We start from the raw sequence: 27,805 nt of genomic DNA, 5'->3' as shown, positions 1-27,805 counted from the left end.
TTCAATCTTAGCCCTGTATTGACGGTTTGTCTGTATGATTGTTTGTCTGAGGGCGTAGTGGGATTTCTTATAAACGTCCGGATTAGCGTCCCACTCCTTGAAAGCAGCAGCTCTAGCCTTTAGCTCGGTGATGATGTTGCCTGTAATCTATGGCTTCTGGTTAAAATATGTACGCATGGTCACTGTGGGGGGGACATCGTCGATGCACTTATTGATGACGTTGGTGACTGAGGTGATATACTCCTCAATGCAATTGGATGAATCCCGGAACATATTCCAGTCTGTGCTAGCAAAACAGTCCTGTAGCATAGCATCCTTATCATCTGACCACTTCCATATTGAGCGAGTCACTGGTACTTCCTGCTTTAGTTTTTGCTTGTAAGCAGGAATCAGGAGGATATAGTTATGGTCAGATTTGCCAAATGGAAGTTGAGGGAGAGCTTTGTATGCATCTCTGTGTGTGGAGTAAAGGTGCTATAGAGTTTTTTTCCTCTGGTTGCACATGTGACATGCTGGTAGAAATGAGGTAAAACGGATTTAAGTTTGTCTACATTAAAGTCCCCGGCCACTAGGAGCACCGCTTCTGGATGAGAATTTTCTTGTTTGCTTATGGCCTTATATAGCTCGTTCAGTTCAGTCTTAGTGTCAGCATCGGTTTGTGGTGGTAAACAGACGGCTACGAAAAATATAGATGAAAACACTCTTGGTAGATAATGTGGTCTCCAGCTTATCATGAGGTACTCTACCTCAGGTGAGCAATACCTCGAGACTTCTTTAATGTTAGACATCGTGCACCAGCTGTTATTGACAAATATACTCACACCCTCACCCCTCGTCTTACCAGACGTAGCTGTTCTGTCCTGCAGATGCACGGAAAACCCAGCCAGCTCTATATGATCTGTGTCTTCGTTCAGCCACGACGCAGTGAAACATAAGATATTCACGTTTTTAATGTCCCGTTGTTAGGATAATCACGAATGGAGATCATCCAGTTTATTCACCAGTGATTGCACGTTGGCCAATAGAACAGATGGTAGAGGTGGGTTACCCACTCGTCAACGAATTCTCATAAGGCACCCCGATCTCTGCCCCCTGTATTTCCGTCTTTTCTTTGAGGTGAGTAATCGCTGTTCTGATGTCCAGAAGCTATTTTTGGTCATACGATACGGTAGCAGCAACATTATGTACAAAATAAGTTACAAACAATGCAAAAAAACTGGTTAGGAGCCCGTAAAACGGCAGTCATCCCCCCCGGCGGCATTATTACTACAGAGTAAACACCTGACCTGGGGCGCGCGCGCACGCACACGCACGCACGCACACGCACGCACGCACGCACGCACGCACACACACACACACACACACACAGAAATGGGGAGAGTGGCCGTCCTTACCACAGACCAGTCCTCTATGCAGCTGGCATAATGAAAACAAGTAACACATGGTCTCACACAACCTTATGATGAACAAACAATGCAATGATGTTTCTAAGTAGTTTATAATTAAGATAAAGTATGTGGTCCAGGCGTGTGTATGGTACTCACCACAGTCGGCCTCTTCGCTGCTATCTCCACATTTACTCAGGCTGTTACACTGGCTGCTGTGAGGCCGGCACTGACCGTTCCCACAATACACCTCACCTGGACGACAGGTCGCTACACATAACACAACATACTGGTCTTGTTTTGAAGAAATACAGTACTTATTGCACAGGCAGATCACTTATGGTGATCTTCGGCATCCTTACTGAATGCATGTACAGTATGTGAGGAGTTAGAGTGTTGAGGGTAACATACAGCATTTAGCCTCATCCCGTCCGTCTGAACAGTCTCTGACTCCATCACACACCTTCCTGAGAGGAACACACCTCCCATCCCCACAGCGGAACTGACGAGGACACGCTGGAGAGAGAGAGCGGGGGTTGAGAAAGGGAGACTACAGTATCTCTGTATGGGTGAGAACCTGGAATCTACAGGTTTGCCTCAGTGTGTATGGTAGAGGTGTGAGGTAGAGGTGTGTGGTAGAGTTGAGTATTTCAGTTGTATAGCTCTGTATAGGCTAGTGTAAAGGACGTCACACTGCTTGCTCAGCGAGTACCACTTCCTCCTGATTCCACCGAGGCTTGAACCTAGGACCTCTGCCTTGCTAGCACACATGACAGCCCTCTTGAAGCCTCTTACCAGTCGGCGCCAGTGAAAGTTAACAATTTGGCGGCGCAAGTGGCGACACTTCAGTCTGCGGAGTAAGTTTCACATCCCAATGAACTACACTTGCTGTCTTACTAGTGTGTGGTAAAGGTGTCTGTGGTAGAGGTGTTTGATACAGCTGTGTGATAGAGGTGTGTGATAGAGGTGTGTGATAGAGGTGTGTGTGGTAGAGGGTTCTGATAGAGATGTGTGATACAGGTGTGTGTGGTAGAGGTGTGTGATACAGGTGTGTGTGGTATAGGTGTGTGATACAGGTGTGTGGTAGAGGTGTGTGTGATACAGGTGTGTGGTAGAGGTGTGTGTGATACAGGTGTGTGGTAGAGGAGTGTGTGATACAGGTGTGTGGTAGAGGAGTGTGTGATACAGGTGTGTGGTAGAGGAGTGTGTGATACAGGTGTGTGGTAGAGGAGTGTGATACAGTTGTGTGGTAGAGGAGTGTGTGATACAGGTGTGTGGTAGAGGAGTGTGATACAGGTGTGGTAGAGGTGTGTGTGATACAGGTGTGTGGTAGAGGAGTGTGATACAGGTGTGTGGTAGAGGAGTGTGATACAGTTGTGTGGTAGAGGTGTGTGATACAGGTGTGTGGTAGAGGAGTGTGATACAGTTGTGTGGTAGAGGTGTGTGTGATACAGGTGTGTGGTAGAGGAGTGTGTGATACAGGTGTGTGGTAGAGGAGTGTGATACAGTTGTGTGGTAGAGGTGTGTGTGATACAGGTGTGTGGTAGAGGAGTGTGATACAGGTGTGTGGTAGAGGAGTGTGTGATACAGGTGTGTGGTAGAGGAGTGTGATACAGGTGTGTGGTAGAGGAGTGTATGATACAGGTGTGTGGTAGAGGAGTGTGTGATACAGGTGTGTGGTAGAGGAGTGTGATACAGTTGTGTGGTAGAGGAGTGTGATACAGTTGTGTGGTAGAGGTGTGTGTTATACAGGTGTGTGGTAGAGGAGTGTGATACAGGTGTGTGGTAGAGGAGTGTGATACAGTTGTGTGGTAGAGGTGTGTGATACAGGTGTGTGGTAGAGATGTGTGATACAGGTGTGCGGTAGAGGTGTGTGTGATACAGGTGTGTGGTAGAGGAGTGTGATACAGTTGTGTGGTAGAGGTGTGTGATACAGGTGTGTGGTAGAGATGTGTGATACAGGTGTGTGGTAGAGGAGTGTGATACAGGTGTGTGTGGTAGAGGTGTGTGTGATAGAGGTGTGTGATAGAGGTGTGTGAAACAGGTGTGTGATACAGGTGTGTGTGGTAGAGGTGTGTGATACAGGTGTGTGATAGAGATGTGTGATACAGGTGTGTGATAGAGGTGTGTGATACACGTGTCTGGTAGAGGAGTGTGATACAGGTGTGTGTGGTAGAGGAGTGTGATACAGGTGTGTGTGGTAGAGGAGTGTGATACAGGTGTGTGATAGAGGTGTGTGATACAGGTGTGTGTGATAGAGGAGTGTGATACAGGTGTGTGTGGTAGAGGTGTGCGATACAGGTGTCTGGTAGAGGTGTGTGATACAGGTGTCTGGTAGAGGTGTGTGATACAGGTGTCTGGTAGAGGTGTGATACAGGTGTCTGGTAGAGGTGTGTGATACAGGTGTCTGGTAGAGGTGTGTGATAGAGGTGTGTGATACAGGTGTCTGGTAGAGGTGTGTGATACAGGTGTCTGGTAGAGGTGTGTGATACAGGTGTCTGGTAGAGGTGTGTGATACAGGTGTCTGGTAGAGGTGTGTGATACAGGTGTGTGATACAGGTGTGTGATACAGGTGTGTGATAGAGGTGTGTGATACAGGTGTCTGGTAGAGGTGTGTGATACAGGTGTCTGGTAGAGGTGTGTGATACAGGTGTCTGGTAGAGGTGTGTGATACAGGTGTGTGTGGTATAGGTGTGTGATACAGGTGTGTGGTAGAGGTGTGTGATACAGGTGTGTGGTAGAGGTGTGTGTGATACAGGTGTGTGGTAGAGGAGTGTGTGATACAGGTGTGTGGTAGAGGAGTGTGTGATACAGGTGTGTGGTAGAGGAGTGTGTGATACAGGTGTGTGGTAGAGGAGTGTGATACAGTTGTGTGGTAGAGGAGTGTGTGATACAGGTGTGTGGTAGAGGAGTGTGATACAGTTGTGTGGTAGAGGTGTGTGTGATACAGGTGTGTGGTAGAGGAGTGTGATACAGGTGTGTGGTAGAGGAGTGTGATACAGTTGTGTGGTAGAGGTGTGTGATACAGGTGTGTGGTAGAGGAGTGTGATACAGTTGTGTGGTAGAGGTGTGTGTGATACAGGTGTGTGGTAGAGGAGTGTGTGATACAGGTGTGTGGTAGAGGAGTGTGATACAGTTGTGTGGTAGAGGTGTGTGTGATACAGGTGTGTGGTAGAGGAGTGTGATACAGGTGTGTGGTAGAGGAGTGTGTGATACAGGTGTGTGGTAGAGGAGTGTGATACAGGTGTGTGGTAGAGGAGTGTATGATACAGGTGTGTGGTAGAGGAGTGTGTGATACAGGTGTGTGGTAGAGGAGTGTGATACAGTTGTGTGGTAGAGGAGTGTGATACAGTTGTGTGGTAGAGGTGTGTGTTATACAGGTGTGTGGTAGAGGAGTGTGATACAGGTGTGTGGTAGAGGAGTGTGATACAGTTGTGTGGTAGAGGTGTGTGATACAGGTGTGTGGTAGAGATGTGTGATACAGGTGTGCGGTAGAGGTGTGTGTGATACAGGTGTGTGGTAGAGGAGTGTGATACAGTTGTGTGGTAGAGGTGTGTGATACAGGTGTGTGGTAGAGATGTGTGATACAGGTGTGTGGTAGAGGAGTGTGATACAGGTGTGTGTGGTAGAGGTGTGTGTGATAGAGGTGTGTGATAGAGGTGTGTGAAACAGGTGTGTGATACAGGTGTGTGTGGTAGAGGTGTGTGATACAGGTGTGTGATAGAGATGTGTGATACAGGTGTGTGATAGAGGTGTGTGATACATGTGTCTGGTAGAGGAGTGTGATACAGGTGTGTGTGGTAGAGGAGTGTGATACAGGTGTGTGTGGTAGAGGAGTGTGATACAGGTGTGTGATAGAGGTGTGTGATACAGGTGTGTGTGATAGAGGAGTGTGATACAGGTGTGTGTGGTAGAGGTGTGCGATACAGGTGTCTGGTAGAGGTGTGTGATACAGGTGTCTGGTAGAGGTGTGTGATACAGGTGTCTGGTAGAGGTGTGTGATACAGGTGTCTGGTAGAGGTGTGTGATACAGGTGTCTGGTAGAGGTGTGTGATAGAGGTGTGTGATACAGGTGTCTGGTAGAGGTGTGTGATACAGGTGTCTGGTAGAGGTGTGTGATACAGGTGTCTGGTAGAGGTGTGTGATACAGGTGTCTGGTAGAGGTGTGTGATACAGGTGTGTGATACAGGTGTGTGATACAGGTGTGTGATAGAGGTGTGTGATACAGGTGTCTGGTAGAGGTGTGTGATACAGGTGTCTGGTAGAGGTGTGTGATACAGGTGTCTGGTAGAGGTGTGTGATAGAGATGTGTGATACAGGTGTGTGATAGATGTGTGTGATACAGGTGTCTGGTAGAGGTGTGTGATAGAGGTTTGTAATACAGGTGTGTGATAGAGGTGTGTGATACAGGTGTCTGGTAGAGGTGTGTGATACAGGTGTCTGGTAGAGGTGTGTGATAGAGGTGTGTGATAGAGGTGTGTGATACAGGTGTGTGGTAGAGGTGTGTGATACAGGTGTGTGGTAGAGGTGTGTGATAGAGGTGTGTGATAGAGATGTGTGATACAGGTGTGTGGTAGAGGTGTGTGATACAGGTGTGTGGTAGAGATGTGTGATACAGGTGTGTGATAGAGGTGTGTGATAGAGATGTGTGATACAGGTGTGTGATAGAGGTGTGTGATACAGGTGTGTGGTAGAGGTGTGTGATACAGGTGTGTGATAGAGGAGTGTGATACAGGTGTGTGATAGAGGAGTGTGATACAGGTGTGTGATAGAGATGTGTGATACAGGTGTGTGATAGAGGTGTGTGATACAGGTGTCTGGTAGAGGTGTGTGATACAGGTGTGTGATAGAGGTGTGTGATACAGGTGTGTGATACAGGTGTCTGGTAGAGGTGTGTGATACAGGTGTGTGATAGAGGTGTGTGATACAGGTGTCTGGTAGAGGTGTGTGATACAGGTGTGTCTGGTAGAGGAGTGTGATACAGGTGTCTGGTAGAGGTGTGTGATACAGGTGTCTGGTAGAGGAGTGTGATACAGGTGTGTGATAGAGATGTGTGATACAGGTGTGTGATAGAGGTGTGTGATACAGGTGTCTGGTAGAGGTGTTTGATACAGGTGTCTGGTAGAGGAGTGTGGTAGAGGTGTGTGATACAGGTGTGTGATAGAGGAGTGTGATACAGGTGTGTGATAGAGGAGTGTGATACAGGTGTGTGATAGAGGTGTGTGATACACGTGTCTGGTAGAGGTGTGTGATACAGGTGTGTGATAGAGGTGTGTGATACAGGTGTGTGATAGAGGAGTGTGTGATAGAGGTGTGTGATTCAGGTGTCTGGTAGAGGAGTGTGATACAGGTTTGTGTGATAGAGGTGTGTGATACAGGTGTCTGGTAGAGGTGTGTGATACAGGTGTCTGGTAGAGGTGTGTGATACAGGTGTGTGTGATAGAGGTGTGTGATACAGGTGTGTGATAGAGGTGTGTGATACAGGTGTGTGTGATAGAGGTGTGTGATACAGGTGTCTGGTAGAGGAGTGTGATACAGGTTTGTGTGATAGAGGTGTGTGATACAGGTGTCTGGTAGAGGAGTGTGATTCAGGTGTGTGTGATAGAGGTGTGTGATACAGGTGTCTGGTAGAGGAGTGTGATACAGGTGTGTGTGATAGAGGAGTGTGATACAGGTGTCTGGTAGAGGAGTGTGATACAGGTGCCTGGTAGAGGAGTGTGATACAGGTGTCTGGTAGAGGTGTGTGATACAGGTGTGTGATAGAGGTGTGTGATACAGGTGTCTGGTAGAGGTGTGTGATACAGGTGTGTCTGGTAGAGGAGTGTGATACAGGTGTCTGGTAGAGGTGTGTGATACAGGTGTCTGGTAGAGGTGTGTGATACAGGTGTCTGGTAGAGGTGTGTGATACAGGTGTGTGTGATAGAGGTGTGTGATACAGGTGTCTGGTAGAGGTGTTTGATACAGGTGTCTGGTAGAGGAGTGTGATACAGGTGTGTGTGATAGAGGTGTGTGATACAGGTGTCTGGTAGAGGTTTGTGATACAGGTGTGTGTGATAGAGGTGTGTGATACAGGTGTCTGGTAGAGGTGTGTGATACAGGTGTGCGATACAGGTGTGTGTGATAGAGGTGTGTGATTCAGGTGTCTGGTAGAGGTGTGTGATACAGGTGTCTGGTAGAGGTGTGTGATACAGGTGTCTGGTAGAGGTGTGTGATACAGGTGTGTGTGATAGAGGTGTGTGATACAGGTGTGTGATAGAGGTGTGTGATACAGGTGTGTGTGATAGAGGTGTGTGATACAGGTGTCTGGTAGAGGAGTGTGATACAGGTTTGTGTGATAGAGGTGCGTGATACAGGTGTCTGGTAGAGGAGTGTGATTCAGGTGTGTGTGATAGAGGTGTGTGATACAGGTGTCTGGTAGAGGAGTGTGATACAGGTGTGTGTGATAGAGGAGTGTGATACAGGTGTCTGGTAGAGGAGTGTGATACAGGTGCCTGGTAGAGGAGTGTGATACAGGTGTCTGGTAGAGGTGTGTGATACAGGTGTCTGGTAGAGGTGTGTGATACAGGTGTGTGTGATAGAGGTGTGTGATACAGATGTCTGGTAGAGGTGTGTGATACAGGTGTGTGTGTGTGTGTGTGATAGAGGAGTGTGATACAGGTGTGTGTGTGTGTGTGATAGAGGTGTGTGATTCAGGTGTGTGTGGTAGAGGAGTGTGATACAGGTGTGTGGTAGAGGAGTGTGATTCAGGTGTGTGTGGTAGAGGAGTGTGATACAGGTGTGTGATAGAGGAGTGTGATACAGGTGTGTGGTAGAGGAGTGTGATTCAGGTGTGTGTGGTAGAGGAGTGTGATACAGGTGTGTGATAGAGGAGTGTGATACAGGTGTGTGATAGAGGTGTGTGATACAGGTGTGTGATAGAGGTGTGTGATACAGGTGTGTGTGATAGAGGTGTGTGATACAGGTGTGTGATAGAGGTGTGTGATACAGGTGTGTGATAGAGGTGTCTGGCAGAGGTGTGTGATAGAGGTGTGTGATACAGGTGTGTGATAGCGGTGTGTGATACAGGTGTCTGGTAGAGGTGTGTGATACAGGTGTCTGGTAGAGGTGTGTGATACAGGTGTCTGGTAGAGGAGTGTGATACAGGTGTGTGATAGAGGTGTGTGATACAGGTGTCTGGTAGAGGTGTGTGATACAGGTGTCTGGTAGAGGAGTGTGATACAGGTGTGTGATAGAGGTGTGTGATACAGGTGTCTGGTAGAGGTGTGTGACACAGGTGTGTGTGATAGAGGTGTGTGATACAGGTGTCTGGTAGAGGAGTGTGATACAGGTGTCTGGTAGAGGTGTGTGATAGAGGTGTGTGTGTGTGTGATAGAGGTGTGTGATTCAGGTGTGTGTGTGTGATAGAGGAGTGTGATTCAGGTGTGTGTGGTAGAGGAGTGTGATACAGGTGTGTGATAGAGGTGTGTGATACAGGTGTCTGGCAGAGGGGTGTGATACAGGTGTGTGTGATAGAGGTGTGTGATACAGGTGTCTGGTAGAGGTGTGTGATACAGGTGTCTGGTAGAGGTGTGTGATACAGGTGTCTGGTAGAGGAGTGTGATACAGGTGTGTGATAGAGGTGTGTGATACAGGTGTCTGGTAGAGGTGTGTGATACAGGTGTCTGGTAGAGGAGTGTGATACAGGTGTGTGATAGAGGTGTGTGATACAGGTGTGTGATAGAGGAGTGTGTGATAGAGGTGTGTGATTCAGGTGTCTGGTAGAGGAGTGTGATACAGGTTTGTGTGATAGAGGTGTGTGATACAGGTGTCTGGTAGAGGTGTGTGATACAGGTGTCTGGTAGAGGTGTGTGATACAGGTGTGTGTGATAGAGGTGTGTGATACAGGTGTGTGATAGAGGTGTGTGATACAGGTGTGTGTGATAGAGGTGTGTGATACAGGTGTCTGGTAGAGGAGTGTGATACAGGTTTGTGTGATAGAGGTGTGTGATACAGGTGTCTGGTAGAGGAGTGTGATTCAGGTGTGTGTGATAGAGGTGTGTGATACAGGTGTCTGGTAGAGGAGTGTGATACAGGTGTGTGTGATAGAGGAGTGTGATACAGGTGTCTGGTAGAGGAGTGTGATACAGGTGCCTGGTAGAGGAGTGTGATACAGGTGTCTGGTAGAGGTGTGTGATACAGGTGTGTGATAGAGGTGTGTGATACAGGTGTCTGGTAGAGGTGTGTGATACAGGTGTGTCTGGTAGAGGAGTGTGATACAGGTGTCTGGTAGAGGTGTGTGATACAGGTGTCTGGTAGAGGTGTGTGATACAGGTGTCTGGTAGAGGTGTGTGATACAGGTGTGTGTGATAGAGGTGTGTGATACAGGTGTCTGGTAGAGGTGTTTGATACAGGTGTCTGGTAGAGGAGTGTGATACAGGTGTGTGTGATAGAGGTGTGTGATACAGGTGTCTGGTAGAGGTTTGTGATACAGGTGTGTGTGATAGAGGTGTGTGATACAGGTGTCTGGTAGAGGTGTGTGATACAGGTGTGCGATACAGGTGTGTGTGATAGAGGTGTGTGATTCAGGTGTCTGGTAGAGGTGTGTGATACAGGTGTCTGGTAGAGGTGTGTGATACAGGTGTCTGGTAGAGGTGTGTGATACAGGTGTGTGTGATAGAGGTGTGTGATACAGGTGTGTGATAGAGGTGTGTGATACAGGTGTGTGTGATAGAGGTGTGTGATACAGGTGTCTGGTAGAGGAGTGTGATACAGGTTTGTGTGATAGAGGTGCGTGATACAGGTGTCTGGTAGAGGAGTGTGATTCAGGTGTGTGTGATAGAGGTGTGTGATACAGGTGTCTGGTAGAGGAGTGTGATACAGGTGTGTGTGATAGAGGAGTGTGATACAGGTGTCTGGTAGAGGAGTGTGATACAGGTGCCTGGTAGAGGAGTGTGATACAGGTGTCTGGTAGAGGTGTGTGATACAGGTGTCTGGTAGAGGTGTGTGATACAGGTGTGTGTGATAGAGGTGTGTGATACAGATGTCTGGTAGAGGTGTGTGATACAGGTGTGTGTGTGTGTGTGTGATAGAGGAGTGTGATACAGGTGTGTGTGTGTGTGTGATAGAGGTGTGTGATTCAGGTGTGTGTGGTAGAGGAGTGTGATACAGGTGTGTGGTAGAGGAGTGTGATTCAGGTGTGTGTGGTAGAGGAGTGTGATACAGGTGTGTGATAGAGGAGTGTGATACAGGTGTGTGGTAGAGGAGTGTGATTCAGGTGTGTGTGGTAGAGGAGTGTGATACAGGTGTGTGATAGAGGAGTGTGATACAGGTGTGTGATAGAGGTGTGTGATACAGGTGTGTGATAGAGGTGTGTGATACAGGTGTGTGTGATAGAGGTGTGTGATACAGGTGTGTGATAGAGGTGTGTGATACAGGTGTGTGATAGAGGTGTCTGGCAGAGGTGTGTGATAGAGGTGTGTGATACAGGTGTGTGATAGCGGTGTGTGATACAGGTGTCTGGTAGAGGTGTGTGATACAGGTGTCTGGTAGAGGTGTGTGATACAGGTGTCTGGTAGAGGAGTGTGATACAGGTGTGTGATAGAGGTGTGTGATACAGGTGTCTGGTAGAGGTGTGTGATACAGGTGTCTGGTAGAGGAGTGTGATACAGGTGTGTGATAGAGGTGTGTGATACAGGTGTCTGGTAGAGGTGTGTGATACAGGTGTGTGTGATAGAGGTGTGTGATACAGGTGTCTGGTAGAGGAGTGTGATACAGGTGTCTGGTAGAGGTGTGTGATAGAGGTGTGTGTGTGTGTGATAGAGGTGTGTGATTCAGGTGTGTGTGTGTGATAGAGGAGTGTGATTCAGGTGTGTGTGGTAGAGGAGTGTGATACAGGTGTGTGATAGAGGTGTGTGATACAGGTGTCTGGCAGAGGGGTGTGATACAGGTGTGTGTGATAGAGGTGTGTGATACAGGTGTCTGGTAGAGGTGTGTGATACAGGTGTCTGGTAGAGGTGTGTGATACAGGTGTGTGTGATAGAGGTGTGTGATACAGGTGTCTGGTAGAGGTGTGTGATACAGGTGTGTGTGATAGAGGTGTGTGATACAGGTGTCTGGTAGAGGTGTGTGATACAGGTGTGTGTGATAGAGGTGTGTGATACAGGTGTCTGGTAGAGGTGTGTGATACAGGTGTGTGTGATAGAGGTGTGTGATACAGGTGTCTGGTAGAGGTGTGTGATACAGGTGTGTGTGTGTGTGATAGAGGAGTGTGATACAGGTGTGTGTGTGTGATAGAGGAGTGTGATACAGGTGTGTGTGTGATAGAGGTGTGTGATTCAGGTTTGTGTGTGTGATAGAGGTGTGTGATAGAGGTGTGATAGAGGTCTGTGATAGAGGAGTGTGATACAGGTGTGTGTGTGTGATAGAGGTGTGTGATAGAGGTGTGTGATAGAGGTCTGTGATAGAGATGTGTGATACAGGTGTGTGGTAGAGATGTGTGATACAGGTGTGAGTGATATAGGTGTGTGGTAGAGGTGGGTGGTAGAGATGTGTGATACAGGTGTGAGTGATACAGATTTGAGTCACAGGTGTGAGGTAGAGGTGGGTGGTAGAGATGTGTGATACAGGTGTGAGTGATATAGGTGTGTGGTAGAGGTGGGTGGTAGAGATGTGTGATAGAGGTGTGAGTGATACAGATTTGAGTCATACAGGTGTGAGGTAGAGGTGGGTGGTAGAGATGTGTGATACAGGTGTGAGGTAGAGGTGGGTGGTAGAGATGTGTGATACAGGTGTGAGGTAGAGGTGGGTGGTAGAGATGTGTGATACAGGTGTGAGTGATACAGATTTGAGTCATACAGGTGTGAGGTAGAGGTGGGTGGTAGAGATGTGTGATAATGGTGTGAGGTAGAAGTGTGTGGTAGAGGTGTGTGATACAGGTGTGAGGTAGAGGTGTGACGTAGAGGTGTGTGAGACAGGTGTGTGTGATACTGGTGTGTGGTAGAGATGTGTGATACAGGCGTGTGGTAGAGATGTGTGATACAGGTGTGTGGTAGAGATGTGTGATACAGGTGTGTGGTAGAGATGTGTGATACAGGTGTGTGGTAGAGGTGTGTGATACAGGTGTGAGGTAGAGGTGTGAGGTAGAGGTGTGTGAGACAGGTGTGTGTGATACTGGTGTGTGGTAGAGATGTGTGATACAGGTGTGTGGCAGAGTGTGATACAGGTGTGAGGTAGAGGTTTGAGGTAGAGGTGTATGATACAGGTGTGTGATAGAGGTGTGTGGTTGAGGTGTGTGATACAGGTGTGTGGTAGAGATGTGGGATACAGGTGTGAGGTAGAGGTGTGTAGTAGAGGTGTGTGAGCCAGGTGTGTGTGATACTGGTGTGTGGTAGAGATGTGTGATACTGGTGTGAGGTAGAGGTGTGTGGTAGAGGTGTGAGGTAGAGGTGTGAGGTAGAGGTGTGTGCGACAGGTGTGTGGTAGAGATGTGTGATACAGGTGTGAGGTAGAGGTGTGATGTAGAGGTGTATGATACAGGTGTGTGATACAGGTGTGTGTGGTTGAGGTGTGTGATACAGGTGTGTGGTAGAGATGTGGGATACAGGTGTGAGGTAGAGGTGTGTGAGACAGGTGTGAGGTAGAGGTGTGTGAGACAGGTGTGAGGTAGAGGTGTGTGGTAGAGGTGTGAGGTAGAGGTGTGTGAGACAGGTGTGAGGTAGAGGTGTGTGAGACAGGTGTGAGGTAGAGGTGTGATGTAAAGGTCTATGATACAGGTGTGTGGTAGAGATGTGGGATACAGGTGTGAGGTAGAGATGTGAGGTAGAGGTGTGTGAGACAGGTGTGTGGTAGAGGTGTGTGGTAGAGGTGTGTGAGACGTACTGCTCTCAGGGGAGAAGGCTCTGTAGAGAAGGTAGAAGCCCTTGTGAGTGACAGACTCATCAGAGTGGAAATGTAGAGAGACAGGAGAGGAGTAGGTCTTCTTTCTGCTGCTGTCAGTCATGGGGTTACACAACCTGAGACAACACACACCACAGTTAATATGACACACACACACACACCAAATCAAATTGTATCTGTCACATGCGCCGAATACAACAGGTGTAGTAGACCTTACAGGAAACGCTTACTTACAAGCCCTTAACCAACAATGCAGTTTTAAGAAAAATACCTAGAAAAATAAGAAATAAAAGTAACAAATAATTAAAGAGCAGCAGTAAAATAACAGTAGTGAGGCTATATACAGGGGGTACCAGTACAGAGTCAATGTGCGGGGGCACCGGTTAGTCGAGGTAATTGAGGTAATATGTACATGCAGGTAGAGTTATTAAAGTCACTAAATACATACACAACAATTCATGTAACATGCACACACCACATAGACAGTATTCACATTCACTGTGCAGTATGTCACCAGTACTGCTACCACGGCAACACTTACTTGACCCCTCCAATGTCCAGCCAGTCTTTCTCACAGCCGTCCGAAGACGAAGAGTCCTGGATGTTCAACGTCACAATCGTCATGGAGATCAGGTATCCAGGCAACGGCGCCTGAAAGAGACACAACGGAGAGAAGCAGTGGTTCAGACGCAGGAATGTGGAGAGACCTACTGTCACACACACACGCACACACACACACACACACACACACACACACACACACACACACACACACACACACACACACACACACACACACACACACACACACACACACACACACACACACACACACACACACACACACACACACACACACACACACACACACACACACACACTGTGGGTGTTATATCTAAGTCTCCTGGGGTGTGAGCTCACCCGTATGGTCCAGCTGCAGTCGATGTTTGGGGGATAGTGGGCAGGGTAGTACGGAGAGGACAGAGAGCCATTCCAGGAGGACAGAGAGCCTCCACAACCTACAGGGGGCGACGGTGACACAGACCACACATCAACAGGAGTCTATAGGACAGCTGTAATAGACAAGTTATTACATAAGACATGTAATAAGACCTAATGTAAAACACAGACGGTATCTTGGTGACTTGTCTGAGCTCCCAGAGCCAAGGCTTTAGCTCATTGGACATGGTTTTTTTTATTCTAGAATGTCTGTTACAGAGGTGTAATAAGAACGAAAGAAAGTCGAACACTCTAAATATGCACCCAATAATTTAATTTACAACCAACGTTTTGGCAAGCAGTGCCTTCCCCAGGGTTGTAGTGTGTGGTAATAGAACATATTTGTTATAACTAAACCAAGATGGACCACAGCCTGTCATTTCAAACGGGAACAAATGAGTCATAGTGTGCGGAGCCAAACAGGAGCTAGCGAGATCCTATTGGCTCGTTCCAGCATATATTTGCACATTTCCGTTAGGTAACGTCTACTCTGTGAAGTGCACGTGTGCAATAACTGAATTCGCCCTTGCTTCTTTCTAAAGAACTACATTTTTAGAAAACTTTTTCTGCGAAACTTAGTCCACTCTGTTCGTAACAGATTGTAGTTTTGGGAACAGAAAACTGTATTGAGATCAAATGTTTCATCGCTATCAAAATTTGCAGAATGTCGGCCAAAATCCATCTCGTTCCATCTTCTCCCACTGCCGGCACTTGGCTTCCTCTCACTAGAGGAAATGCCAAGCGGATGCTTCATATTTATACATCCGGTGAAATATCTGTCTGTGGTAATAGTGTGTCTTTCCTGCTTTGGGGATGGCCTGGAAGTAGGCCTTGAAGATGGCTCCATCTCTCTGTCTGCTGAAGGAGAAGGTGACCAGCATCACGTTACCAGACGACGTCAGCTTCATTACAGGAGATGAGCCAGACACTGGGAGACCACACCACCTGGAATAGACAGATAGAAATGTCACAATACATACAGGTGTGTGATACAGGTGATATCACAATACATTTATATCACAATACATACGCACACACACACACACACACACACACACACACACACACACACACACACACACACACACACACACACACACACACACACACACACACACACACACACACACACACACACACACACACACACACACACACACACACACACACACACACACACACACACACACACACACACACACAATAATATTGTGCACATACACTAAATACACAAGAGTATGTGGACACCCCTTCAGTTTAGTGGATTTGGCTATTTCAGCCACACCTGTTGCTGACAAAATCGAGCACACAGCCATGCAATCTTGATAGATAAACATTGGCAGTAGAATGGCCTCACTGAAGAGCTCGCTGACTTTCAACGTGGCACCCTCATAGGATGCCACCTTTCCAACAATCAGTTCGTCAAATTTCTGCCCTGCTAGTGCTGCCCCAGGCAACTGTAAGTGCTGTTATTGTGAAGTGGAAACGTCTAGGAGCAACAATGTCACAGAAACACAAGCTCACAGAACAGGACCGCCGAGTGCTTAAGTGCGTAAAAATTGTCTGTCCTCGATTGCAACAATCACTATCAAGTTCCAAACTGCCTCTGGAAGCAACGTCAGCACAAGAACTGTTCGTCGGGAGCTTCATGAACTGGGTTTCCATGGCAGAGCAGCCGCACACAAGCCTAAGATCACCATGCGCAATGCCAAGCGTCGGCTGGAGTGATGTAAAGCTTGCTGCCATTTTACTCTGGAGCAGTGGAAATGCGTTCTCTGTAGTGATGAATCACACTTCACCATCTGGCAGTCTGACCAACGAATCTGGGTTTGGCAGATGCCAGGAGAACGCTACCTGCCCAAATGCATCGTGCCAACTGAAAAGTTTGGTGGAGGAGGAATAATGGTCTGGGGCTGTTTTTCATGGTTTGGGCTAGGCCCCTTAGTTCCAGTGAAGGGAAATCTTAACGCTACAGCATATAATTACATTGTAGATGATTTTGTGCTTCCAACTTTGTGGCAACAGTTTGGGGAAGGCCTTTCCTATTTCAGCATGACAATGTCCCCGTGCACAAAGCGAGGTCCATAAATGGTTTGTCGAGATCGGTGTGGAAGAACTTGACTGGCCTGCACAGAGCCCTGACCTTAATTCCATCGAACACCTTTGGGATGAATTGGAATGCTGACTGCGAGCCAGGCATAATCACCCAACATCAGTGTCTGACCTCAGTAATGCTCTTGTAGCTGAATGGAAGTCCCTGCAGCAATGTCCCAACATCTAGTGGAAAGCCATCCCAGAAGAGTGGAGGTTGTTATAGCAGCAAAGGGGGACCAACTCCATGTTAATGCCCATGATTTTGAAATGAGATGTTGGACGAGCAGGTGTCACATACTTTTGTTCATGTATTGTAATATGTCCTACCTGGCAATGATCTTGTTCTGTAGTGGCAACAGGAAGTCGTAGGCAGACAGTTTGTGGGAGGAGCAGCTTCCGGGTGTGGCCCCGTGCAGGGTGAGGACGACCAGACGCACCACATGACCCGACGGGACACGAAGGCGCCACTGGTAGTATGGCTTCTTGGGACTCACCAAGCTCAGGGTACGGTTGTTACCGTACTTCGCATAGAGGTCAAAGGACATTGCTAGGGAGAGGGAAAGATTGGTGGAAGTGTTACTGTCATCAAGGTTGTGGGTTCATACTTTATAGGTCATACCTGGAAGTGTCTTTGGGTGAAGAGTCTTTGGCGTGACCATATCTGTATGTTTATGTTCTAAGAAAGACAATGATTCCTCACCTTGGAATCCCAGCTGCCACTTGCCGCTCTGTAGAGAGTTCTGCAGAGAGTTGGGGTTCTTGATTTTATCTGCCTTGTCGTCTGAATCATAGTCATAGTCTAAACCTGTACACAAATACATACAATATGGTAGGTACAAAATTGAGTTTTAAATGGCATGAGAAGCAAGAATACACACTAAACGAAAGGATTCTGGGAGCTGTAGTCACAGAGAGACAGAGCGTGAGCGAGAGAGAGAGAGAGGCAGAGAGGGAGAGAAAGAGAGAGAGAGAGATAAAGAAAGAGAGAGACAGAGAAAGAGAAAGAGAGAGAGAGAGAGAGAGAGAGAGAGAGAGAGAGAGAGAGAGAGAGAGAGAGAGAGAGAGAGAGAGAGAGAGAGAGAGGGATACAGAAATAGAGAGAGAGGGATACAGAGAGAGAGAAGGAGAGCGAGAGAGAGAAGTTACAGTACCCAGCAGGTTGAGTGATTCATCGTCTCTCTCCATGTAATAGCGCTCCTCGCTCTGGCTGTACAGCAGCTTACTGGTGCCAGGGAGACGGCGCTGTACGCGCTTTGTACTCCACCGCTGGATCTCCATGGCAACGCCCCCAGGGCCCGAGAACTTACTCCAGTAGAACACGTTCAGTCCATCTGCTCCTTCACTGTCAACACGCACACACGCACGCACACACACACACACGCACGCACACACGCACGCACGCACGCACGCACGCACGCACGCACGCACGCACGCACACACACACACACACACACACACACACACACACACACACACACACACACACACACACACACACACACACACACACACACACACACACACACACACACACACACACACACACACACACACACACACACACACACACACAAACACCGTTACAAAGGGACTACATTACTAACAGTGATTATCTGGTTTCATGTGTAAGCTCACATCCAGGGCTCACCTGAAGGCAGTAATTCCTGAGCGTAGGTAGTAGGCGCTCCAGGGAGAGGACTCATACAGCTCTGAGAACTGATCACAACATTGTTATAATGCCATCCCAACGTTGATGAAAACACCCATTGGAAAACATATAATGGGATAAACTTTTAACTGAGGAAATGTTCCACTGAATGTGATGTCACAGAGTGACATCACAGCACCAAGACTGAGGTCACAACTGTGTGTGTGCATATGTAAGTGTTTTTGAGTGTGTCTGTGTATATGTGACACCAGCGCACCTGGCGGAACCTGCAACCTGAGAACAAAAGCCCTTCTCTTTATTGTGTGTGTGTGTGTGTGTGTGTGTGTGTGTGTGTGTGTGTGTGTGTGTGTGTGTGTGTGTGTGTGTGTGTGCCCATGTGGATGTCTGTGCGCATGTGTTTGTGTGAATGTGTGCATGTGTGTCTGTGTGTGTCTGTCTGTGCCCATCTGTGTGTGTCACTGGTTTTGTGCAGCACAGAGCTCCATTGTCTCCATACATCCCAGTCAGCCATGTAGAGGTAATGTATATCCTTGGTGGTATGGGTCTGTGGCCCCGGGTTTAATCAACAGAGACCTAATATGGTAACAGAGACAAGTATAGCCAAATTACAGCAATTACTGCAGACCTATTAGGACTTTCAACCCTATCAATTAACTCTACCATATATATTAACCTTTCTCTGTCTAAAGAGTGTCTCCATCTCTTCTCTTGTCTTTCAATGCTTTTCACTCTCTCCTTACACTATCTCTGTGAATCCTGATCCCTTCCTTTCAATCAGTCTCCGCAGTTTCCCTCTCTCTTTGTCTCCACCGCTGCCCCTAAATCCATCTCCTTCCTCACCCTGTCTCAACCTGATCTCTCTCGATCTCTCTCCTCACCCCTTCCCTCAAATCCTCCCTTCCTCTTCCTCTCTCTTCATCTCTTGCTCTATCACCCCTCCCCTCCTTCACCTCCCTCCTCCAAACCCCTTCCCCTCCCCATCTCTCAGTCTGGCTGTGTGGGGCTCCCGTCTCTCTCAATTCAATTTCAATTTCAGGGGCTTTATTGGCATGGGAAACATATGTTTACATTGTAATGTCTATACTGCATACAGTTTTGTAACGATGTGCAAATAGTTAAAGTACAAAAGGGAAAATAAATAAACATAAATATGGGTTGAATTTACAGTGGTGTTCGTTCTTCACTGGTTGCCCTTTTTTTGTGGCAACAGGTCACAAATCTTGCTGCTGTGATTGCATACTGTGGTATTTCACCCAATAGATATGGGAGTTTATCAAAATTGCATTTGTTTTCGATGTTCTTGTGGGTCTGTGCGATCTGAGGAAAATATGTGTCTCTAATATGGTCATACATTTGGCAGGAGGTTAGTAAATGCAGCACAGTTTCCGCTTCATTTTGTGGGCAGTGTGCACATAGCCTGTCTTCTCTTGAGAGCCAGGTCTGCCTACGGGGGCCTTTCTCAATAACAAGGCTATGCTCACTGAGTCGGTACATAGTCAAAGCTTTCCTTAAGTTTGGGTCAGTCACAGAGGTCAGGTATTCTGCCAGTGTGTAGTCTCTGTTTAGGGCCAAATAGCATTCTAGTTTGCTCAGTTGTTTTGTTAATTCTTTCCAATGTGTCAAGTAATTATCTTTTTGTTTTCTCATGATTTGGTTGGGTCTAATTGTGTTGTTGTCCTGAGGCTCTGTGGGGTCTGTTTGTGTTTGTGAACAGAGACCCAGGACCAGCTTGATTAGGGGACTCTTCTCCATGTTCATCTCTCTGTAGGTGATGGGTTTGTTATGGAAGGTTTGGGAATCGCTTCCTTTTAGGTGGTTGTAGAATTTAATGTCTCTTTTCTGGAGTTTGATAATTAGCGGGTTTCAGCCTAATTCTGATCTGCATGCATTATTTGGAGGATATTTTTGCAGAATTCTGCATGCAGAGTCTCAATTTGGTGTTTGTCCCATTTTGTGAATTCTTGGTTGGTGAGCGAACCTCAGACCTCACAACCGTAAAGGGCAATGGGTTCTAAAACTGATCCTACATTGGTATGTTGAATTTTATGTTCCTTTTAATGCGATAGAAGGCCCTTCTTGCCTTGTCTCTCAGATCGTTCGTAGCTTTGTGGATTTTACCTGTGGCGTTGATGTTTAGGCCGAGGTATGTATAGTTTTTTGTGTGCTCTAGGGCAACAGTGTCTAGATGGAATTTGTATTTGTGTTCTTGGCAGCTGAACCTTTTTTGGAACACCATTATTTTTGTCTTACTGAGATGTACTGTCAGGGCCCAGGTCTGACAGAATCTGTGCAGAAGATCTAGGTGCTGCTGTAGGCCCTCCTTGGTTGGGGACAGAAGCACCAGATCATCAGCAAACAGTAGACATTTGACTTCAGATTGTAGTAGGGTGAGGCCGGGTGCTGCAGACTGTTTTATTTGTCTTTGTTTTGGTCTCTCTCTCTCTCTCTCTCTCTCTCTCTCTCTCTCTCTCTCTCTCTCTCTCTCTCTCTCTCTCTCTCTCTCTCTCTCTCTCTCTCTCTCTCTCTCTCTCTCTCTCTCTCTCTCTCTCTCTCTCTCTCTCTCTCTCTCTCTCTCTCTCTCTCTCTCTCTCTCTCTCTCTCACTCTCTCTCTCTTTCTCTCTTTCCCTCTCTCTCTCTCTCTATGTCTCTCTTACTCTCTCTCTCTCTCTCTCTCTTTCTGCCAAAGCAAATGGAATAGACAATAAACAAGGGAAACATTAGTAAACATGAAAAGAGTATAGACATTTCAAATGTTATATAATTGGCTATGTACTGTGTTGTAACAATGTGCAAGTAGTTGCAATAAGAAAGGGAAAATAAATGAACAGATAACGGCCACAAATCTTGGTATTTCGCCTAACAGATATGGGAATTTATCAATGTTCGATTTGTTTTCAAATTCTTTGTGCGTCTGTGTGATCTGTGGGAAATATGTGTCTCTAATGTGTTCATACATTTGGCAGGAGGTCAGGAAGTGCAGCTCAGTTCTCTCTCTCTCTTTCTGTGTGGTGTGGCGGTAGTGAGACACAGAGTAGCTGATTGTGTGAAAGCCAGATAGACAATGTTTTTATTGAGGGCCTGCTCTTCCTCTCACTCCAGCTACTTGGGCCCTGCTGTTCTCACAAACGCTGGGCTTGTCCTCGCTGCTGAAAAGGGCCTGGTCCCTAGGGGCCTCAGACCTCAGCGCCCCAGGACTCACACACACACACAGACCTGGGCTCCTGTTACACACCCGCTTTACATTTAACACTGAGACACAGAGAAGGAGGGGGAGAAAGGGAGAAAAGGATTTGGGGGAGAGAAGCTGTGTGCTTATATTTGTCCTATTTCACACATGTACAAGGGGAGAGAGAGATGGGAGAGAAGGGAAGAAGGGAGAGGGGAGAGAGAGATGGGAGAGAAGGGAAGAAGGGAGAGGGGAGAGAGAGACCAGCAGCCTTCAGGAGTAGAATTAGTACAACAGCATTCTTTAAAGTGCCAAATAGATGCATATCATTCAGGAGTATGCTCTAAAATGACAGGGAGGGAGGTTCTAGAAACACTAGGGTTCTAGACTTGATATGTTCTAATCTAGAGTGACATTCTGAAGTTAGACAGGAGATTATAAACACTGAGTGTACAAAACATTAGGAACACCTACACTTTCCAGGTGAACGCTATGGTCCCTTATTTATGTCACTTGTTAAATCCACTTCAATCAGTGTATATGAAGGGGAGGAGACAGGTTAAAGAAGGATTTTTAAGCCTTGAGACAATTGAGATATGGATTGTGTATGTGTGCCATTCAGAGGGTGAATGGGAAAGACCAAAGATTTAAGTGCATTTGAACAGGGTGTGGTAATAGGTGCCTGGCACACCGGTTTGAGTGTGTCAAGAACTGCAATGCTCAACAGTTTCCTGTGTGTATCAAGAATGGTCCACCACCCAAAGGATATCCGTCCAACTTGACACAACTGTGGGAAGCATTGGAGTCAACATGGGCTAGCAGCACTGTGGAACGCTTTCGATACCTTGTAGTCCATGCCCCAATGTATTGAAGCTGTTCTGAGGGCAAAACGGTGTGCAACTCAATATTAGAAAGGTGTTCCTAATGTTTTGTACCATCAGTGTATTTATGAGAGAGAGGAGAAAAAGAGAGAAGTATTATCTCAGAGCATCACAGGACAGGACAGGACAGGACAGGACAGGACATGACAGGACAGGAAAAGACAGGGCAGGGCAGGACAGGACAGGACAGGAAAAGACAGGACAGGGCAGGACAGGACAGGACAGGACAGGAAAGGACAGGACAGGGCAGTACAGGACAGGACAGGACAGGAAAAGACAGGGCAGGACAGGACAGGACAGGACAGGGCAGGACAGGGCAGGACAGGACAGGAAAAGACAGGGCAGGACAGGACAGGACAGGACAGGGCAGGACAGGAAAAAACAGGACAGGACAGGACAGGAAAAGACAGGGCAGGAAAAGTATGGACAGGGCAGGACAGGGCAGGAAAAGACAGGACAGGGCAGGACAGGACAGGACAGGACAGGGCAGGAAAAGTATGGACAGGGCAGGACAGGGCAGGAAAAGACAGGACAGGACAGGACAGGACAGGGCAGGAAAAGTATGGACAGGGCAGGGCAGGGCAGGAAAAGACAGGGCAGGACAGGGCAGGAAAAGACAGGGCAGGACAGGGCAGGACAGGACAGGGCAGGGCAGGACAGGGCAGGACAGGACAGGGCAGGAAAAGACAGGACAGGGCAGGACAGGGCAGGAAAAGACAGGACAGGACAGATAGACCATAACACTTACATAACGGCTTAGAGCCTGAGCCTGAAGGCGGAACTGTGGAGAGGCGGGGTCAGTCAGGTCCAATGAGAAGCTAATGTTGGGAAACTCCACGCTGCCACCAAGGTAGAACACTGAAGGGGGTGGAGCTTGAAGGCAAACACATTATTGTTATGCTTTTTAGCCAGTAGTTCTGAAAGTAGAGCTCACGAGCCAAAAATGGTCCCCTGAAAATTGCATACTGCGTGACATATGTGCATATGTAGGCATCACATCACTGCTCTCACTCTGCTGTGGGTCCATCATGTGCCTCTTGCTAGCTGTCAATTATATGGCGAGGGGTTCACACACACACACACACACACACACACACACACACACACACACACACACACACACACACACACACACACACACACACACACACACACACACACACACACACACACACACACACACACACACACACACACACACACACACACACACACACACACACACACACACACACACACACACGTGATACTGCTTACTTACATGTAAAGAAATGGAGACTCAGTGCAATGGCGGCAGTGAAGGGTATGAGGGGTAGGACCCCCAGAGCCCACCTCCTCCATCCCACACAGACAGGTCCTCTGCCTCCCTTGTTCCCCTGGCCTCCCTGGTCCCCCTGGTCCTTCCAGTCGCTCTGAGCCTTGGACTCCATGGGGGGGCTAAGTGACTGGGTGGGCTCTGTAATGACCCCCTATATCAGATACAAACCTGCTTCACTTATTCACATCACAACACCCCCCGTCTCTCTTTGTGTGTGAGTAGGCTATGTCAGGTAGCAGGTAGCCTAGTGGTTAGAGCGTTAGGCCAGTAACCAAAAGGTTGCTTGATTGAATCCCTGAGCTGACAAGGTAAAAATCTGTCGTTCTGCCCCTGAACAAGGCAGTTAACCCACTGTTCCTAGGCCGTCATTATAAATAAGAATTTGTTCTTAACTGACTTGCCTAGAAGAAAATATGTCTGTATGGTCTCTCTCGCACTCCTTATCTGTCTCAGCATATTTCGTTTCTGCCAGGCCCCAACCGCCGGATGTGCCGGTTCTCAGGGGAAATGGAAATAGAACCCATAACACGACTTCCTCTTTTGGACATTAATAACAAGGTGACACCAAAGATCATGGATATACTGACAATATACTTTTCTATCCGCTCTAACAATGGTAGTCGTTGTCCACAAAGCGGCACGGCGGGCTGTCTAACTCCCGCCTATCTTTTCTTTGGATTGGTGAATACATCTCATTACTTTTTGCAATATTCGATGAGGGTTGTTGACATCAACTGCCTGTATTCAATGGAGAGAGATGCTATGCTACTAGCCTCATGCAATGAACATGCATAGCCATCTGGAGACAGCTTCGATATGAAGTATTTTTACTCAAAGTTGTGGGTATGTCATATCAGTACACTCGTAACAACCTAAGCATTACGAAACTTATATTAAATCAAATAAACCTCTGTAGCAAAAAAGCCATAAATGTTTTTGTTGCCCAAATTCGACACTCTCTCATAGAGCCCCACATTGGATGTGTCATAATACAAAATAAAACCAAGCGGTCAAAAAGGGAAAGGGTTTCAATTGTTTTTCCACCATTCATTTTTTGAAACACTTAAAATAATGGCTGTGTTTCGTGTAGGCTTACCCTGGCGTGACGTTTTGATAACTGTGTAAATCTCTCTCGGACATGGTGACTTTTATCAATATATTCATCTCTATCTACTTTTAGATTCGAAAATGCTAATTAACATCAAAGTAGACATCATGCAAGACTACAAATCCCTGCTAGCTCCATCTCTAGCTGAGACCTTTTCTTACAGCTATTGTGTCAATTTAAAACTTGCACAAGACAATTTACAGAATTGTCAATTTAAAGAAATATAGCTAATTTATTAATGACTAAATTTAGCTAACATTAGATAGTTAATCCAGAGATTCTTCCCTTTGCCTCGATTCGGCAGTCTCGTCCAGATCATCATGGCATTTGTAGTTCTTTATGATAGCAACATTAGCAGCTAGTTAGCATTTCATTTTTGAGGGGTAAATACCTTGCCCTAGAGAGAGTTATCAAAATGTCACGCCAGGGACGAAACACAGCCACGAAACACAGCCATTATTTGAAGTTTATTTCCCCAATGGGAAATTTTTTTGGTGGAAAAATTATTGGAACCATTTCCTTGTTTAACCACTAGGTTTTATGGGTATTATAACTCATACTGTGGTACCCTATAGACCTCCATAGAAAAACTCCTTGCTTGGTTGGTGGGAGACAGTTGGGTCCGCCGTTTTTTATTTATTCTCATCAAGATCAGTATGTAGGGGGATCTAGTTTCAGCCATTTATTTTATGCCTGCTACATTAGGTTACAGCATATTCAAGTGATGGGTCAGCATTACAAAGGTTTAACAGGCCACATAGTCAATAAAAATAATAATTAAAAACGTAATTTATCTTACATGTAGGCCTACCCAGTACCCACCTTTCCATTCCATCATGTAACCTACTGTTTACTTAGCACAGTAGGGTAAACACTAAACACACAACTAAATCAAGTTACCGAGAGCGACAACAGCAGCGAACCGTCCTTTGTTTCTGAAGGAATTTAAGTAAAACATTTGGCGTCTTGGCAGGATTCCCCAAGGGAGCACACAAAGCGTGGCTCCAGGGGTCTGCTTTCCCACGGCCTTGTGCTGCAGTGTCAGCACTGAATCAAGCGGCGTCCTCTGACGGACATTCATGAGAGTGAGAACCAGATATCCCTAGAGACTGATTTTACAATTAAGATGAACCAGAACTAAGTGGGGAAAGTTGGCGACCGACTCAAATCCATTACCGGTGAGCCAGCACATCCAATTATAACAGCACATCCAATTGAAACAATTTATAACAGCTAAAAGTAGGCCTAATATGATGAAAAGTAAATTGATAAAAACCTATACCTGAGAAGACTGTTGCTTTGATTGTGCAGCCTGAACAGCATCGTTTTGTCTCCCCCTGTCTTTGCGGACAGGGTGAAAAGTGCGGTGAGTGCTGAAGCCATCTCTCTTACCTGTGCAGGTGAACCGACAGCAGAACAATGTCCATATCCCGAGACACTGTAAACCTCACAAGTTCTGCTTTTAGAGAAAGTCCTCATGGCACTGTCCCGTTTGGCTCCGTGGCGGCGATATGCAATGATACCCCAGGCATAGAAATTACAGAGGGAGGAGATCCTTTTTGCCACCCTAAAGTTCCTTTGAAAAAGAGCAGAAACCGGACCGGAGCGGGTCGGATGCGGCGGGAGCATTCACTCACTCACTCCCCCATATACCTGTGCGAGCAGGTGTCACACGGAGCCCCAGCATGCAGTGCGGCACAATGGGACCACTATGAAAGAGTACAATCCACACAACCATCCGTGCGACAGAAATTGGGGGCAAACTTGCTCCCCCGCGTGCCTGGCCGGACAAAAGAATGTTTGATGCCACTGTGTGTAAGGTATTACAAAAATGGAAACTTGGCTGCCATATCCGTGGGTGTTACATAGGGCACTGTGGAACCACAATAACCTGTAATTATTGGCCAGCCAGTGTAACAAGACAGATCGAAATTTACTGGGGCGGGGGTTAGGAGCCAGGTCCAACTTGCTGTGTCATAAAAAAAAATTGTTACAAATATTATCACATGACCCTCCCCTTGTACTGTAAATAAAAATGTGCACATCCTCCCCAGTCATAGAATTTACCAAAAAAATGATTACCACCAGAAGTAATGACTGTAAACTCTGTGTTTATGTGGATGTCACTTGACCACTTCAGCATGGTTTTGTGGGACAGTCGATGCCATGCTGGGCTACAGCCCAGAAGGTTGAGGAGCTCTCTTCTCCCTGTCTGTTTCATTACTTCACAATCAGAGCGGGTTGCAGACAATAATCAGCTAGGGGGAAATCAGATGAACATTCTGATGCCATATTTGTAATGATATAAAATACATGCAATGAATTTCACCAACAGGTTTCTGTGTCAATGCACCACACAACCAATAAGCAGCGCTGCATACATATTACCAACTTTGAGCATTTAATCATGGTTTGCATTTTCCACACCACAATCAAATAGAGCATGTCGATCTTGACAAACAGAAAATACATCCCTCCCTACTCATATACGAAGGCTTGGCTTGACAAACTCCTAATGTCATTAAACTTTTTAGTGTTTTGTAATAGATGTCTCTTTCCATTCATCGCATGGCCGGTGGGCAGTTTGGACCTGGAAAATATATAAGAGTGTCGTAGATGAACATGTGCAGGTAGCCTACAGGAGACTTTTTGTACCGATGTGTGCAGGTAGCCTACAGGAGACATTTTGGACCGATGTGTGCAGGTAGCCTACAGGAGACATTTTGGACCGATGTTTGCAGGTAGCTTACAGGAGACATTTTGGACCGATGTGTGCAGGTAGCCTACAGGAGACTTTTTGGACCGATGTGTGCAGGTAGCCTACAGGAGACTTTTGAAGTAGCCTAATCAGATTAAAACATTGTGACTGGTTGTGTTTATGCCACATATAAAATGTAATACATTTTAAAAGTTAAATGACAAATATTTAGGATATATTGAAGCATTAGGTTCGAGGTTGAAGAATAGCCACTGGGACAGGAAAGGTGTCAGACTGGGATACGAAAGGTGTCAGACTGGGATATGAAAGGTGTCAGACTGGGACAGGAAAGGTGTCCGACTGGGATAGGAAAGGTGTCAGACTGGGATAGGAAAGGTGTCAGACTGGGATAGGAAAGGTGTCAGACTGGGATAGGAAAGGTGTCAGACTGGGACAGGAAAGGTGTCAGACTGGGACAGGAAAGGTGTCTGACTGGGACAGGAAAGGTGTCAGACTGGGACAGGAAAGGTGTCAGACTGGGACAGGAAAGGTGTCAGACTGGGACAGGAAGGGGTGTCAGACTGGGACAGGAAAGGTGTCAGACTGGGACAG

General features: G+C 46.9%; 1 protein-coding gene across 1 annotated transcript in view; it reads right to left on the bottom strand.

The window, feature by feature from the left end:
- Positions 1-26,322, bottom strand: part of LOC139583441 (suppressor of tumorigenicity 14 protein homolog) — a 32,154-nt gene extending 5,832 nt beyond the window's left edge. Inside the window, exons 1-13 of the mRNA XM_071414534.1 lie at positions 25,888-26,322; positions 23,331-23,538; positions 22,818-22,942; positions 18,001-18,068; positions 17,504-17,694; positions 17,053-17,157; positions 16,680-16,899; positions 15,063-15,203; positions 14,181-14,280; positions 13,801-13,910; positions 13,242-13,375; positions 1,797-1,901; positions 1,545-1,655 (exon numbers count right to left, since the gene is read on the bottom strand). Coding sequence (XP_071270635.1) covers positions 1,545-1,655; positions 1,797-1,901; positions 13,242-13,375; positions 13,801-13,910; positions 14,181-14,280; positions 15,063-15,203; positions 16,680-16,899; positions 17,053-17,157; positions 17,504-17,694; positions 18,001-18,068; positions 22,818-22,942; positions 23,331-23,538; positions 25,888-26,124 — 1,855 coding nt within the window. The 5' untranslated portion in view covers positions 26,125-26,322. The remainder of the gene's footprint in view (positions 1-1,544; positions 1,656-1,796; positions 1,902-13,241; positions 13,376-13,800; positions 13,911-14,180; positions 14,281-15,062; positions 15,204-16,679; positions 16,900-17,052; positions 17,158-17,503; positions 17,695-18,000; positions 18,069-22,817; positions 22,943-23,330; positions 23,539-25,887) is intronic.
- Positions 26,323-27,805: the final 1,483 nt, after the last annotated feature.

The sequence above is a fragment of the Salvelinus alpinus genome, chromosome 8, assembly GCF_045679555.1.
Source record: "Salvelinus alpinus chromosome 8, SLU_Salpinus.1, whole genome shotgun sequence".
NCBI classification, from domain to species: domain Eukaryota; kingdom Metazoa; phylum Chordata; class Actinopteri; order Salmoniformes; family Salmonidae; genus Salvelinus; species Salvelinus alpinus.
Note: the sequence above shows the minus strand (reverse complement) of the source record. Positions and strands in the feature narration are given on the sequence as shown.